The sequence below is a fragment of the Oncorhynchus mykiss genome, chromosome 30, assembly GCF_057628025.1.
Source record: "Oncorhynchus mykiss isolate SJ-2025 chromosome 30, ASM5762802v1, whole genome shotgun sequence".
Lineage (NCBI taxonomy): Eukaryota > Metazoa > Chordata > Actinopteri > Salmoniformes > Salmonidae > Oncorhynchus > Oncorhynchus mykiss.
The window spans coordinates 16,820,722-16,834,330 of NC_143051.1; the positions used below are offsets into that span (position 1 = coordinate 16,820,722).

Sequence of the window (13,609 nt, forward strand, 5' to 3'; positions counted from 1 at the left end):
GGGGGCGAGGTAGAGAAAGAGAAAGCGAGAGGGGGGCGAGGTAGAGAAAGAGAGAGGGGGGGCAAGGCGAGGTAGAGGAAAAAGAGGGGCAGAGAGAACAGAGAGAGAATGAGAGAGGAGGGGGTGAGATAGAGAGAGAGAGAAAGAGAGGAAGGGCGAGGTAGAGAGAGAGAAAGAGAGAGGAGGGGAGTGAGGTAGAGAGAGAGAAAGAGAGGAGGGGGGATAAGGTAGAGAGAGAGGCAGGGCGAGGTAGAGAGAGAGGAGGCAAGGCGAGGTAGAGAGAGAGGAGGCAGGGCGAGGTAGAGAGAGAGGAGTCAGGGCGAGGTAGAGAGAGAGGAGTCAGGGCGAGGTAGAGAGAGAGGAGTCAGGGCGAGGTAGAGAGAGAGGAGTCAGGGCGAGGTAGAGAGAGAGGAGGCAGGGCGAGGTAGTTAGAGAGGAGGCAGGGCGAGGTAGAGAGAGAGGAAGGGGGCGAGGTAGAGAGAGAGAAAGAGAGAGGAGGAGGGCGAGGTAGAGGGAACAGAGGGGCGAGGCAGAGAGAACAGAGAGAGAAAGAGAGAGGAGGGGGGCGAGGTAGAGGGAACAGAGAGAGAAAGAGAGAGGAGGGGGCGAGGTAGAGGGAACATAGGGTCGAGGTAGAGGGAACAGAGGGGCGAGGCAGAGGGAACAGAGAGAGAAAGAGAGAGGAGGGGGGCGAGGTAGAGAGGGAGAGAGAGATAGAGAGAGAAATAGTTATTATCCTACCATTTGGATGAGGCTCTCCTGGATTCTGTTCAGTGTTGTTCTCAGTCGGCTGCTGATCAGACCCGGACCTGATGATTCATACTGCAGAACAGACACACACACACACACACACACACGGTTAATACACACGCACCGTCCTGTCTACACTGCAATCTAACCACAAACTAATCATAGGGATCGAATCACAGGAGGGGGCCCACCAGGGGATCTACACTGCATTGGGTACTATGAGTATTGGGTACTATGAGTACAGCATTGGGAGTCTCATTATTGGACATAGATTGTATAATTTTTCACTGAAGCTAAATTTAGGCAAGAGGTCTGAAAGAGAAAGTGAGAAAAAGAGAGAGAAAGAGATATGGTTCTTGTCAGTTTGGGAGATTTGTGGATTACTCCGCCATCTCACATTACCATGACAGAGTAGGGCCTGTTGCTAACCACATTACCATGACAGAGTAGGGCCTGTTGCTAACCACATTACCATGACAGAGTAGGGGCCTGTTGCTAACCACATTACCATGACAGAGTAGGGGCCTGTAGCTAACCACATTACCATGACAGAGTAAGGGCCTGTAGCTAACCACATTACCATGACAGAGTAGGGGCCTGTAGCTAACCACATTACCATGACAGAGTAGGGCCTGTTGCTAACCACATTACCATGACAGAGTAGGGGCCTGTTGCTAACCACATTACCATGACAGAGTAGGGGCCTGTTGCTAACCACATTACCATGACAGAGTAGGGCCTGTAGCTAACCACATTACCATGACAGAGTAGGGGCCTGTAGCTAACCACATTACCATGACAGAGTAGGAGCCTGTAGCTAACCACATTACCATGACAGAGTAGGGCCTGTAGCTAACCACATTACTATGACAGAGTAGGGGCCTGTAGCTAACCACATTACCATGACAGAGCAGGGGCCTGCTGCTACTCTCACCACATTACCATGACAGAGTAGGGGCCGGTAGCTAACCACATTACCATGACAGACCAGGGGCCTGCTGCTACTCTCACCACATTACCATGACAGAGTAGGGGCCTGTAGCTAACCACATTACCATGACAGAGTAGGAGCCTGTAGCTAACCATGTTACCATGACAGAGTAGGGGCCTGTAGCTAACCACATTACCATGACAGAGTAGGAGCCTGTAGCTAACCACATTACCATGACAGAGTAGGAGCCTGTACCTAACCATGTTACCATGACAGAGTAGGGGCCTGTAGCTAACCACATTACCATGACAGAGTAGGAGCCTGTACCTAACCATGTTACCATGACAGAGTAGGGGCCTGTAGCTAACCACATTACCATGACAGAGTAGGAGCCTGTACCTAACCACATTACCATGACAGAGTAGGAGCCTGTACCTAACCATGTTACCATGACAGAGTAGGGGCCTGTAGCTAACCACATTACCATGACAGAGTAGGAGCCTGTAGCTAACCACATTACCATGACAGAGTAGGGCCTGTAGCTAACCACATTACCATGACAGAGTAGGAGCTTGTACCTAACCACATTACCATGACAGAGTAGGAGCCTGTACCTAACCATGTTACCATGACAGAGTAGGGGCCTGTAGCTAACCACATTACCATGACAGAGTAGGGGCCTGTAGCTAACCACATTACCATGACAGAGCAGGGGCCTGCTGCTACTCTCACCACATTACCATGACAGAGTAGGGGCCGGTAGCTAACCACATTACCATGACAGAGCAGGGGCCTGCTGCTACTCTCACCACATTACCATGACAGAGTAGGGGCCTGTAGCTAACCACATTACCATGACAGAGTAGGAGCCTGTAGCTAACCATGTTACCATGACAGAGTAGGGGCCTGTAGCTAACCACATTACCATGACAGAGTAGGAGCCTGTAGCTAACCACATTACCATGACAGAGTAGGAGCCTGTACCTAACCATGTTACCATGACAGAGTAGGGGCCTGTAGCTAACCACATTACCATGACAGAGTAGGAGCCTGTACCTAACCATGTTACCATGACAGAGTAGGGGCCTGTAGCTAACCACATTACCATGACAGAGTAGGAGCCTGTACCTAACCACATTACCATGACAGAGTAGGAGCCTGTACCTAACCATGTTACCATGACAGAGTAGGGGCCTGTAGCTAACCACATTACCATGACAGAGTAGGAGCCTGTAGCTAACCACATTACCATGACAGAGTAGGGCCTGTAGCTAACCACATTACCATGACAGAGCAGGGGCCTGCTGCTACTCTCACCACATTACCATGACAGAGTAGGGGCCTGTAGCTAACCACATTACCAGCAAAGGTGTTGTTTTGATGAACTGAGGCGAAAGTAACAATAGAGAAGGAAATTGGTTGCATCAACCCAAAAAAAGTCCAAGGCAAGGGAGAAAGAAAAAAACTCTCAAAAGCGGTTCACTTACAGTAACCCAGTCTGTAGACAGAACAGTTGACACGTCACACTTCATGATTGAAGCCTGGGCTCAGCAATGATCTTGGTTTTTCCACCAGGCACTCACAGTCAATTCAAAGGAAGATCATGGTTTTGGAATCGAAAGTTTAAGGTCAAATTTCTAATTTGAGTTCTGATACTGGTGGCATTGTGACGAAGGCCAGAAGTTTCTCCAGGTCAGGACAGGTAGTCAGGAAATACTACTGAACCCAGGCCTGAGCAGAGGACACACATGAGAGCGAGAGAGCGAGAGAGAGCGAGAAAGCGAGAAAGAGAGAGAGCGAGAAAGAGAGAGAGAGCGAGAAAGAGAGACACAGAACTAGGCGGGGCTAACAGAGGGTGAGGATGAGCATGATGATTTTCTAAGATTTATCTATGCAGCACACTGCAGTTGATGAAGGATGAGTCTGTCCACTACTCTACTAGTGATGGGACCGGAGCCCCAGTCTTACCCAGCAGAAAGGGGCAACAGGCCTGGCCGGACCAGCCTCCCTGTCCCCCTGGCTGCCGGGCACACCCAGGCTAGGGGCAGGCTTGGGATCAGCAAGGACAACAGAAAACAAACAAAGCAAAAAACCAATGGTGCAAATTAAACAATGAACTGGAGGAGCAACATAAAGCTAACAAAAGCAATAATTAAATTGTTGGGTTTTTGTATTTGGAGGACCAGATGATTGAGTGCTGGAAAAAGGGTTGAGAGAGCTGTTTGAGTGTCCTTCCTCCACTTATTTTAAGGGAATGACGTGTGTGAGTGAGTGAGTGAGTGAGTGAGTGAGCCCAGAGAGAAAGACAGACAGCAGCAGAGTAGGTTTGCATATTGTGTAAACAACATCAGTCTCTTTGAGCCCTGTAGACAGATGGCCGTAGAGGGGAAAATAAAAACACTATCTCCCACTATTGTTAAGATTTCTGCTAATTGCCCAGAGAGCCAATCTATTATCTCTCTCTGGGATGAGTGCAGGAGGAGGGAGGGAGGAGGGAAAGCATTTCATCTGGATAAGGTATTTCCCCTCTTCCCCAGTTGCACCCCAGTGCCTGAAAGGTGAGTTATGGACAAGAACTCTGGACAAGAAACCGTGAATCTCTGCAGCTAATGAATCTTAGCATAAGTGTGTGACAGAGTCAATATCGCAGCAGTATATAATGGCACTTTAACCCCTTTGAATACTAATGGTCGCTCATTACTCAGGGAATGGAGGGCTATATCAACTTATGGTATAAGCCATCCATAGGTCACAATAACAGCCTATACGTGCATATAAATTTTCAAGGGGGGTTGTAAATATTCATGAAGCATTAGCATTTGAGTGTGGGTGTCTATGAATGAGAGCCATATTGAACTGGAAACTAACGAGGCAGGGCAGAGTGCGAGGCAGGAAGAGAGACAGGGGGAGAGAATGGGAGAGATGGAGAATGAAACAGAGAAGGAAAGACAGAGAGAGGAGGAATGAGAAGGAGAGATGAAAACGTAAGGAAGAAAGACGGGGAGACAGAAAGAAACAGAGAGAGAAAGAGGGCGCGATAGAGAGAAAAGAGAGACAGAGAAAGAGGGCGCGATAGAGAGAAAAGAGACAGAGAAGGAGGGCGCGATAGAGAGAAGAGACAGAGAAAGAGGGTGCGATAGAGAGAAAAGAGACAGAAAGAGGACGCGATAGAGAGAAAAGAGAGACAGAAAGAGGGCGCGATAGAGAGAAAAGAGGCAGAGAAAGAGGGCGCGATAAAGAGAAAAGAGAGACAGAAAGAGGGCGCGATAGAGAGAAAAGTGAGACAGAGAAAGAGGGTGCGATAGAGAGAAAAGAGAGAGAGAAAGAGGGCGCGATAGAGAGAAAACAGAGACAGAGAAAGAGGGCGTGATAGAGAGAAAAGAGACAGAGAAGGAGGGCGCGATAGAGAGAAGAGACAGAGAAAGAGGGTGCGATAGAGAGAAAAGAGAGACAGAAAGAGGGCGCGATAGAGAGAAAAGAGGCAGAGAAAGAGGGCGCGATAAAGAGAAAAGAGAGACAGAAAGAGGGCGCGATAGAGAGAAAAGTGAGACAGAGAAAGAGGGTGCGATAGAGAGAAAAGAGAGAAAGAGGGCGCGATAGAGAGAAAAGAGACAGAAAGAGGGCGCGATAGAGAGAAAACAGAGACAGAGAAAGAGGGTGCGATAGAGAAAAGAGAGACAGAAAGAGGGCGCGATAGAGAGAAAACAGAGACAGAGAAAGAGGGCGCGATAGAGAGAAAACAGAGACAGAGAAAGAGGGCGTGATAGAGAAAACAGAGAGAAAGAGGGCGCGATAGAGAAAACAGAAAGAGAAAGAGGGCGCGAGAGAGAAAGAGACAGAGAAAGAGGGCGCGAAAGAGAGAAAAGAGAGCGAGAAAGAGGGCGCGATAGAGAGAAAACAGAGACAGAGAAAGAGGGCGCGATAGAGAGAAAAGAGAGACAGAGAAAGAGGGCGCGATAGAGAGAAAAGAGAGACAGAGAAAGAGGGCGCGAGAGAGAAAAGAGAGACAGAAAGAGGGCGCGATAGAGAGAAAAGAGAGAGAGAAAGAGGGCGCGATAGAGAGAAAAGAGAGAGAGAAAGAGGGCACGATAGAGAGAAAAGAGACAGGAGAAAGAGGGCGCGATAGAGAGAAAAAAGACTGGAGAAAGAGGGCGCGATAGAGAGAAAAGAGAGACAGAGAAAGAGGGCGCGATAGAGAGAAAAGAGACAGGAGAAAGAGGGCGCGATAGAGAGAAAAGAGAGACAGGAGAAAGAGGGCGCGATAGAGAGAAAAGAGAAAGGAGAAAGAGGGCGCGATAGAGAGAAAAGAGAGACAGAGAAAGAGGGCGCGATAGAGAGAAAAGAGAGACAGAGAAAGAGGGCGCGATAGAGAGAAAACAGAGACAGAGAAAGAGGGCGCGATAGAGAGAAAAGAGAGACAGAGAAAGAGGGCGCGATAGAGAGAAAAGAGAGACATGAGAAAGAGGGCGCAATAGAGAGAAAAGAGACAGGAGAAAGAGGGCGCGATAGAGAGAAAAGAGACAGGAGAAAGAGGGCGCGATAGAGAGAAAACAGAGACAGAGAAAGAGGGCGCGATAGAGAGAAAAGAGAGACAGAGAAAGAGGGCGCGATAGAGAGAAAAGAGAGACAGAAAGAGGGCGCGATAGAGAGAAAAGAGAGACAGAAAGAGGGCGCGATAGAGAGAAAACAGAGACAGAGAAAGAGGGCGCGATAGAGAGAAAAGAGAGACAGAGGAAGAGGGCGCGATAGAGAGAAAAGAGAGACAGAAAGAGGGCGCGATAGAGAGAAAAGAGACAGAAAGAGGGCGCGAAAGAGAGAAAAGAGAGAGAATGAGGGCGCAATAGAGAGAAAAGAGAGACAGGAGAAAGAGGGCGCGATAGAGAGAAAAGAGAGACAGGAGAAAGAGGGCGCGATAGAGAGAAAAGAGAGACAGAGAAAGAGGGCGCGATAGAGAGAAAAGAGAGACAGAAAGAGGGCGCGATAGAGAGAAAAGAGAGAGAGAAAGAGGGCGCGATAGAGAGAAAAGAGAGACAGAGAAAGAGGGCGCGATAGAGAGAAAAGAGAGACAGAGAAAGAGGGCGCGAAAGAGAGAAAAGAGAGAGAGAATGAGGGCGCGATAGAGAGAAAAGAGACAGAAAGAGGGCGCGATAGAGAGAAAAGAGAGAGAAAGACGGTGCGATAGAGAGAAAAGAGAGACAGAAAGAGGGTGCGATAGAGAGAAAAGAGACAGGAGAAAGAGGGAGCGATAGAGAGAAAACAGAGACAGAGAAAGAGGGCGCGATAGAGAGAAAACAGAGACAGAGAAAGAGGGCGCGATAGAGAAAGAGGGCGCGATAGAGAGAAAAGAGAGCGAGAAAGAGGGCGCGATAGAGAGAAAAGAGACAGGAGAAAGAGGGCGCGATAGAGAGAAAAGAGACAGGAGAAAGAGGGCGCGATAGAGAGAAAAAAGACTGGAGAAAGAGGGCGCAATAGAGAGAAAAGAGAGACAGAGAAAGAGGGCGCGATAGAGAGAAAAGAGAAAGGAGAAAGAGGGTGCGATAGAGAGAAAAGAGAGACAGAGAAAGAGGGCGCGATAGAGAGAAAACAGAGACAGAGAAAGAGGGCGCGATAGAGAGAAAAGAGACAGGAGAAAGAGGGCGCGATAGAGAGAAAACAGAGACAGAGAAAGAGGGCGCGATAGAGAGAAAACAGAGACAGAGAAAGAGGGCGCGATAGAGAGAAAAGAGACAGAAAGAGGGCGCGATAGAGAGAAAACAGAGACAGAGAAAGAGGGCGCGAAAGAGAGAAAAGAGAGCCAGAAAGAGGGCGCGATAGAGAGAAAAGAGAGACAGAAAGAGGGTGCGATAGAGAGAAAAGAGAGACAGAGAAAGAGGGCGCGATAGAGAGAAAAGAGAGACAGAGAAAGAGGGCGCGATAGAGAGAAAAGAGAGACAGAGAAAGAGGGCGCGATAGAGAGAAAAGAGAGACAGAGAAAGAGGGCGCGATAGAGAAAAGAGACAGGAGAAAGAGGGCGCGATAGAGAGAAAAGAGAGACATGAGAAAGAGGGCGCAATAGAGAGAAAAGAGACAGGAGAAAGAGGGCGCGATAGAGAGAAAAGAGACAGGAGAAAGAGGGCGCGATAGAGAGAAAAGAGAGACAGAGAAAGAGGGCGCGATAGAGAGAAAACAGAGACAGAGAAAGAGGGCGCGATAGAGAGAAAAGAGAGACAGAGAGGGCGCGATAGAGAGAAAAGAGAGAGAGAAAGAGGGCGCGATAGAGAGAAAAGAGAGACAGAGAAAGAGGGCGCGATAGAGAGAAAAGAGAGACAGAGAAAGAGGGCGCGATAGAGAGAAAAGAGACCGGAGAAGAGAAAGACAGACAGGCAAATAGAAGGTAAAAAAGGCAGCAGATCAGCAGCAGGGCCTCATCTACTCTGGCATGTGACAGCCATTTTGTTGACATCATTAGCAGCTCCCCCGGGGTTTACCAGTCGCACAGTTGCAAGCACACCAAGCTCTTTCTTTAGCCACTAAAATAGCCTCAGAGGAGTTTTAACGTGACAACGAAACAATGTTGTTTTGTAGGCCTGTAATGATACCAGTATCACAATATTTTTTCCATGGCAAAAAAAAGCAGACCAAATTCTTTGGTCCTTTAAAAACATGGTGTATGTAAAATATTGTGTTCTATAGCTTGGAAAATAAACATGTGACTCTGGATGACAACATAATGTTTCCAACATTAGGGCTGTTTTCCTAAAGAAATTACATCTGCTTCGTGTTTTGTTTCTTTGCCCCTACACTAACCGGTATCGCAATACTGGTTTCATCCCACGCCATGTGCCCCTGTCACGCCGTGTGCCCCTGTCACGCCGTGTGCCCCTGTCACTCCGTGTGCCCCTGTCACTCCGTGTGCCCCTGTCACTCCGTGTGCCCCTGTCACTCCGTGTGCCCCTGTCACTCCGTGTGCCCCTGTCACTCCGTGTGCCCCTGTCACTCCGTGTGCCCCTGTCACTCCGTGTGCCCTGTCACTCCGTGTGCCCCTGTCACTCCGTGTGCCCCTGTCACTCCGTGTGCCCCTGTCACTCCGTGTGCCCTGTCACTCCGTGTGGCCCTGTCACTCCGTGTGCCCGTCACTCCGTGTGGCCCTGTCACTCCGTGTGCCCCTGTCACTCCGTGTGCCCTGTCACTCCGTGTGCCCTGTCACTCCGTGTGCCCTGTCACTCCGTGTGGCCCTGTCACTCCGTGTGGCCCTGTCACTCTGTGTGCCCTGTCACTCCGTGTGGCCCTGTCACTCTGTGTGCCCTGTCACTCTGTGTGCCCTTATCTTAGTGAACAGTTGGGAAACATCTGTAACAACGCAATGTTTTCAAGGAGGGTGACGTGATGAAAACCAACACCATTACAACACCATTACAACACCATTACAAGCACTAAAACAGCTCTCAGACATTGGATCAACAGAAGGGAAAAACAATCTCAGGTCATTTCAGCAACAGCCCCATGACCATTTCCCATGAGTGATGTGTGTACGAAAGGTGGAACATAGAAGCAGTGCACACATACAGATAATCCCGTGGTAAATAATATAGAAAATGATAAAACACATAGTGGACACTAATGAACATAACGTAAGCCTGTCAAGTACAGTAATATGTCTCCCCCCAGGACCGGTTTCCTGGACACAGATTAAGCCTCAATGGTCAATGAATAATCTCCATTGAAATAGCTTTGTAGTCAAGGCTTAATCTGGGCGCCATTAGGTCATTTTCCGTACCATATCATTGCGGCCGAAGAAGGTGTAGACAGCATACAGGTAGTAATCAAACAGCTGGGAAACACAGTGGATGACGTCAAAGGCTATTGGTTTCAGAATGTTCATCATCTGTATGTACTTCCCTGTATGAGAGAGATTACAAATGGCATTTATATTATTACACCTTATTATATGTTAAATGACAATATAGTTTATATCAGTTAATATCAATTACCAACAGAAATGCAAAACAAAAAAAGATCAAAAGTCAAAAAGTACTGGGGATGGAATATTAGATACTTGGAAATTCATGGTTTATCTTTCATATTCCTGATCGGACAAAGTTACAAAAGCCACACATTCAATAATTCCATCTTTTTTTTTAGGATGTGAATAGGACAAATCTAAATGTTTGAATCTAACATTTCATTGAATATCCTCTGGCCAATTAACAGCACATGTTCAGATTAGTGACGCACCGATATGACATTTTTGGCCGATACCGATATCCAATATTTTCCTTGCCAAAAAACCTGATATCGATAACCGATATTAAAACATTTCTGTGGCCTTTTAAGCATTTTAGTACAGTTAAATAGTTAACACACACACGGACGCAGAGGTCTAAAGCACTGCATCTCAGTGCAAGAGGTGTTGCTACAGTCCCTGGTTCGAATCCAGGCTGTATCACATCCGGCAGTGATTGGGAGTCCCATAGGGTGGCACGCAATTGGCCCAGCATCATCCGTGCCGTCTTTGTAAATAAAAATGTGTTCTAGCTGATTTGCTTAGTTAAATAAAGGTTACACACACACACACACACTATGCTGTTTGGTTCACTTGTTCAGTCATTTCATTCTCAACCAGGATCTCTACAGAACGCCGTTTGGGTCTTTCTGTGTCAAAAAAGATACGTGTCAAATAAGCTTCTTAACCAATCAGGACCTGAATATGACTGCACGTCACATAATAATTTAACGCGTTCATACATGTTTTATGTAGTTATTACGCATTGATTACACTATCAGTCATATTCCATATGTCACAACGATTCATCGATACGTATGCTATGACGCTGTTAAAGTTGTCTCGCGCACCTAATGTGCTGGTCATAAAAAAAGATAGTTAGCTGATGGATGCAAACAATGTCTTCCCCAAAAACATAGCAAAACGACATCATCTGTTTCAGTAGCTATAGTTAGCTATCTAACTATATAGCTGTGTGTCATCATCTAAAATAACCCTAATTTATAAAACAGTTCTTATTTGATTAATTTACAGACATATTCAATCAATCCTTATCCCAGTCTGCTGTTCCCACATACTTCAAGAGGGCCACCATTGTTCCGCTTCCCAATAAAGCGAAGGTAACTGTCACTTCCGTAGCACTCACTTCCGTCATCATGAAGTGCTTTGAGAGACTAGTCAAGGACCATATCACCTCCACCCTACCTGACACCCTAGACCCACTCCAATTTGCTTACCGCCCCAATAGGTCCACAGACGACGCAATCGCAATCACACTGCCCTAACCCATCTGGACAAGAGGAATACCTATGTAAGAATGCTGTTCATCGATTACACCATAGTACCTCCAAACTCGTCATCAAGCTCGAGACCCTGGGTCTCAACCCCGCCCTGTGCAACTGGGTCCTGGAATTCCAGACGGGCCGCCCCCAGGTGGTGAGGGTAGGTAACAACATCTCCACCCCGCTGATCCTCAAAACTCCACCCCACAAGGGTGCGTTCTCAGCCCTCTCCTGTACTCCCTGTTCACCCATGACTGCGTGGCCATGCACGCCTCCAACTCGATCATCAAGTTTGAAGACGCAACTACAGTGGTAGGCTTGACAACGACGAGACGGCCTACAGGGAGGAGGTGAGGGCCCTCGGAGTGTGGTGTCAGGAAAATACCCTCACACTCAACGTCAACAAAACAAAGGAGATGATCGATGATCGTGGACTTCAGGAAACAGCAGAGCCCCTATCCACATTGACGGGACAGTAGTGGAGAAGGTGGAAAATGTTAAGTGCCTCGGCGTACACATCACGGACCAACTGAAATGGTCCACCCACACAGACAGCGTGGTGAAGAAGGCGCAGCAGCGCCTCTTCAACCTCAGGAGGCTGAAGAAAGTCAGCCTTTCAGCAAAAACTAGAGGTCGACCGATTAAATCGGAATGGACAATTAATTAGGGCCGATTTCAACTTTTCATAACAATCGGAAATCAGTAATGGATTTAAAAAAAAATTTTTACACCTTTATTTCATCTTTATTTAACTAAGCAAGTCAGTTAAGAACAGATTCTGATTTTCAATGACGGCCTAGGAACGGTGGGTTAAATGCCTCGTTCAGGGGCAGAACGACAGATTCACTCGCAAAGTTCAAGGGGTCCGAATAATTTTGCACGCCCAATTTTTCAGTTTTTGATTTGTTAAAAAAGTTTGAAATATCCAATAAATGTCGTTCCACTTCATGATTGTGTCCCACTTGTTGTTGATTCTTCACAAAAAAAATACAGTTTTATATCTTTATGTTTGAAGCCTGAAATGTGGCAAAAGGTCGCAAAGTTCAAGGGGGCCGAATACTTTCGCAAGGCACTGTAAGAACATCCAATAGTCAAAGGTCAATGAAATGGTATAGAGAGAAATAGTCCTATAATAACTACAACGTAAAACTTCTTACCTGGGAATATTGAAGACTCATGTTAAAAGGAATCACCAACTTTCATATGTTCTCATGTTCTGAGCAAGGAACTTAAACGTTAGCTTTCTTACATGGCACATATTTCACTTTTACTTTCTTCTCCAACACCTTGTTTTTGCATTATTTAAACCAAATTGAACATGTTTCATTATTAGTTGAGGCTACATTGATTTTATTGATGTATTATATTAAGTTAAAATAAGTGTTAATTCAGTATTGTTGTAATTGTCATTATTACAAAGAAAGTTTAAAAAAATGTCTGATTAATCGGTATCGGCCGTGAAAAATCATAATCAGTCGACCTCTACCAAAAACACACAAACTTTTACAGATGCACAATCGAGAGCATCCTGTCGGGCTGTATCACCGCCTGGTACGGCAACTGCTCTGCCCACAACCGTAAAGGCTCTCCAGAGGGTAGTGAGGTCTGCACAATGCATCACCGGGGGCAAACTACCTGCCCTCCAGGACACCTACACCACCCGATGTCACAGGAAGGCCAAAAAGATCCTCAAGGACAACAACCACCCGAGCCACTAGCCACTTTAATAATGAAAAAATTGATGTAATAAATGTATCACTAGCCACTTTAAACAATGCCACTTTATATAATGTTTACATACCCTACATTACTCATCTATATACTGTACTCTATACCATCTACTGCATCTTGCGTATGCCGTTCGGCCATCACTCATTCATATGTTATGTACATATTCTTACCTTTACACTTGTGTGTAGAAGGTATTTGTGAAATTGTTAGGTTAGATTACTTGTTAGATATTACTGCATGGTCGGAACTAGAACCACAAGCATTTCACTACACTCGCATTAACATCTGCTAACCATGTGTATGTGACAAATAAAATTTTATTTGGTGGTCGGACCTATCTATGTGAAACTAGCCACAATAAGGATTAGCCAAAATAGTGGACTTTGCAGTTAGCCTTCAAAATAAAAGTATGGCATAACTATTTGTATTCATTTGCATCAATGTCAATGACATACTTTTATTTTGAAGGCAAACCGCAAATTCCACTATTGTGCCTAATTATTGTGGCTAGGTTCACAACACATAACCCGGTCCGGTCGATCCTCACAAGCCAGATGAAGCTAGCTGGCTGCTTATAATGTTAGCTTTGGGCAACAGGGTTAAGTAGCTGGCTAGCTATTTATCTTCATGAACTGAAGTTCAATTTCAATAGGAGAACAACAAGTGGCAACCTAGCTAATACTTACTTACAAGGATTCCTAAATCATTGCTAAGAATAATGAAAATGACTTTATTTCCACTAGTCATTGTTTTCAGGCTGGTTGTATTGGTGCTAGCTAGGTACCAAGCTAAAGCTAGCTACCCCAGAAGTTTCGGTCGAACAAAATATGCTTTATTACCAGCGCGATATTGTAAACACATCATTCGTGACCGGTTTGCTTGTTTGCAGACTTTTTTTTTTTTTTTTACAGCTTTGACAGTTCCACTGTATCT

At 46.3% G+C, this 13,609-nt stretch overlaps 1 protein-coding gene across 1 annotated transcript in view; it reads right to left on the bottom strand.

Annotated features, from left to right (window-relative positions):
* Nucleotides 1-13,609, bottom strand: part of vps50 (VPS50 EARP/GARPII complex subunit) — a 222,461-nt gene that overhangs the window by 78,852 nt on the left and 130,000 nt on the right. The window contains exons 21-22 of the mRNA XM_036971386.2: nucleotides 9,438-9,559; nucleotides 742-822 (exon numbers count right to left, since the gene is read on the bottom strand). Coding sequence (XP_036827281.1) covers nucleotides 742-822; nucleotides 9,438-9,559 — 203 coding nt within the window. The remainder of the gene's footprint in view (nucleotides 1-741; nucleotides 823-9,437; nucleotides 9,560-13,609) is intronic.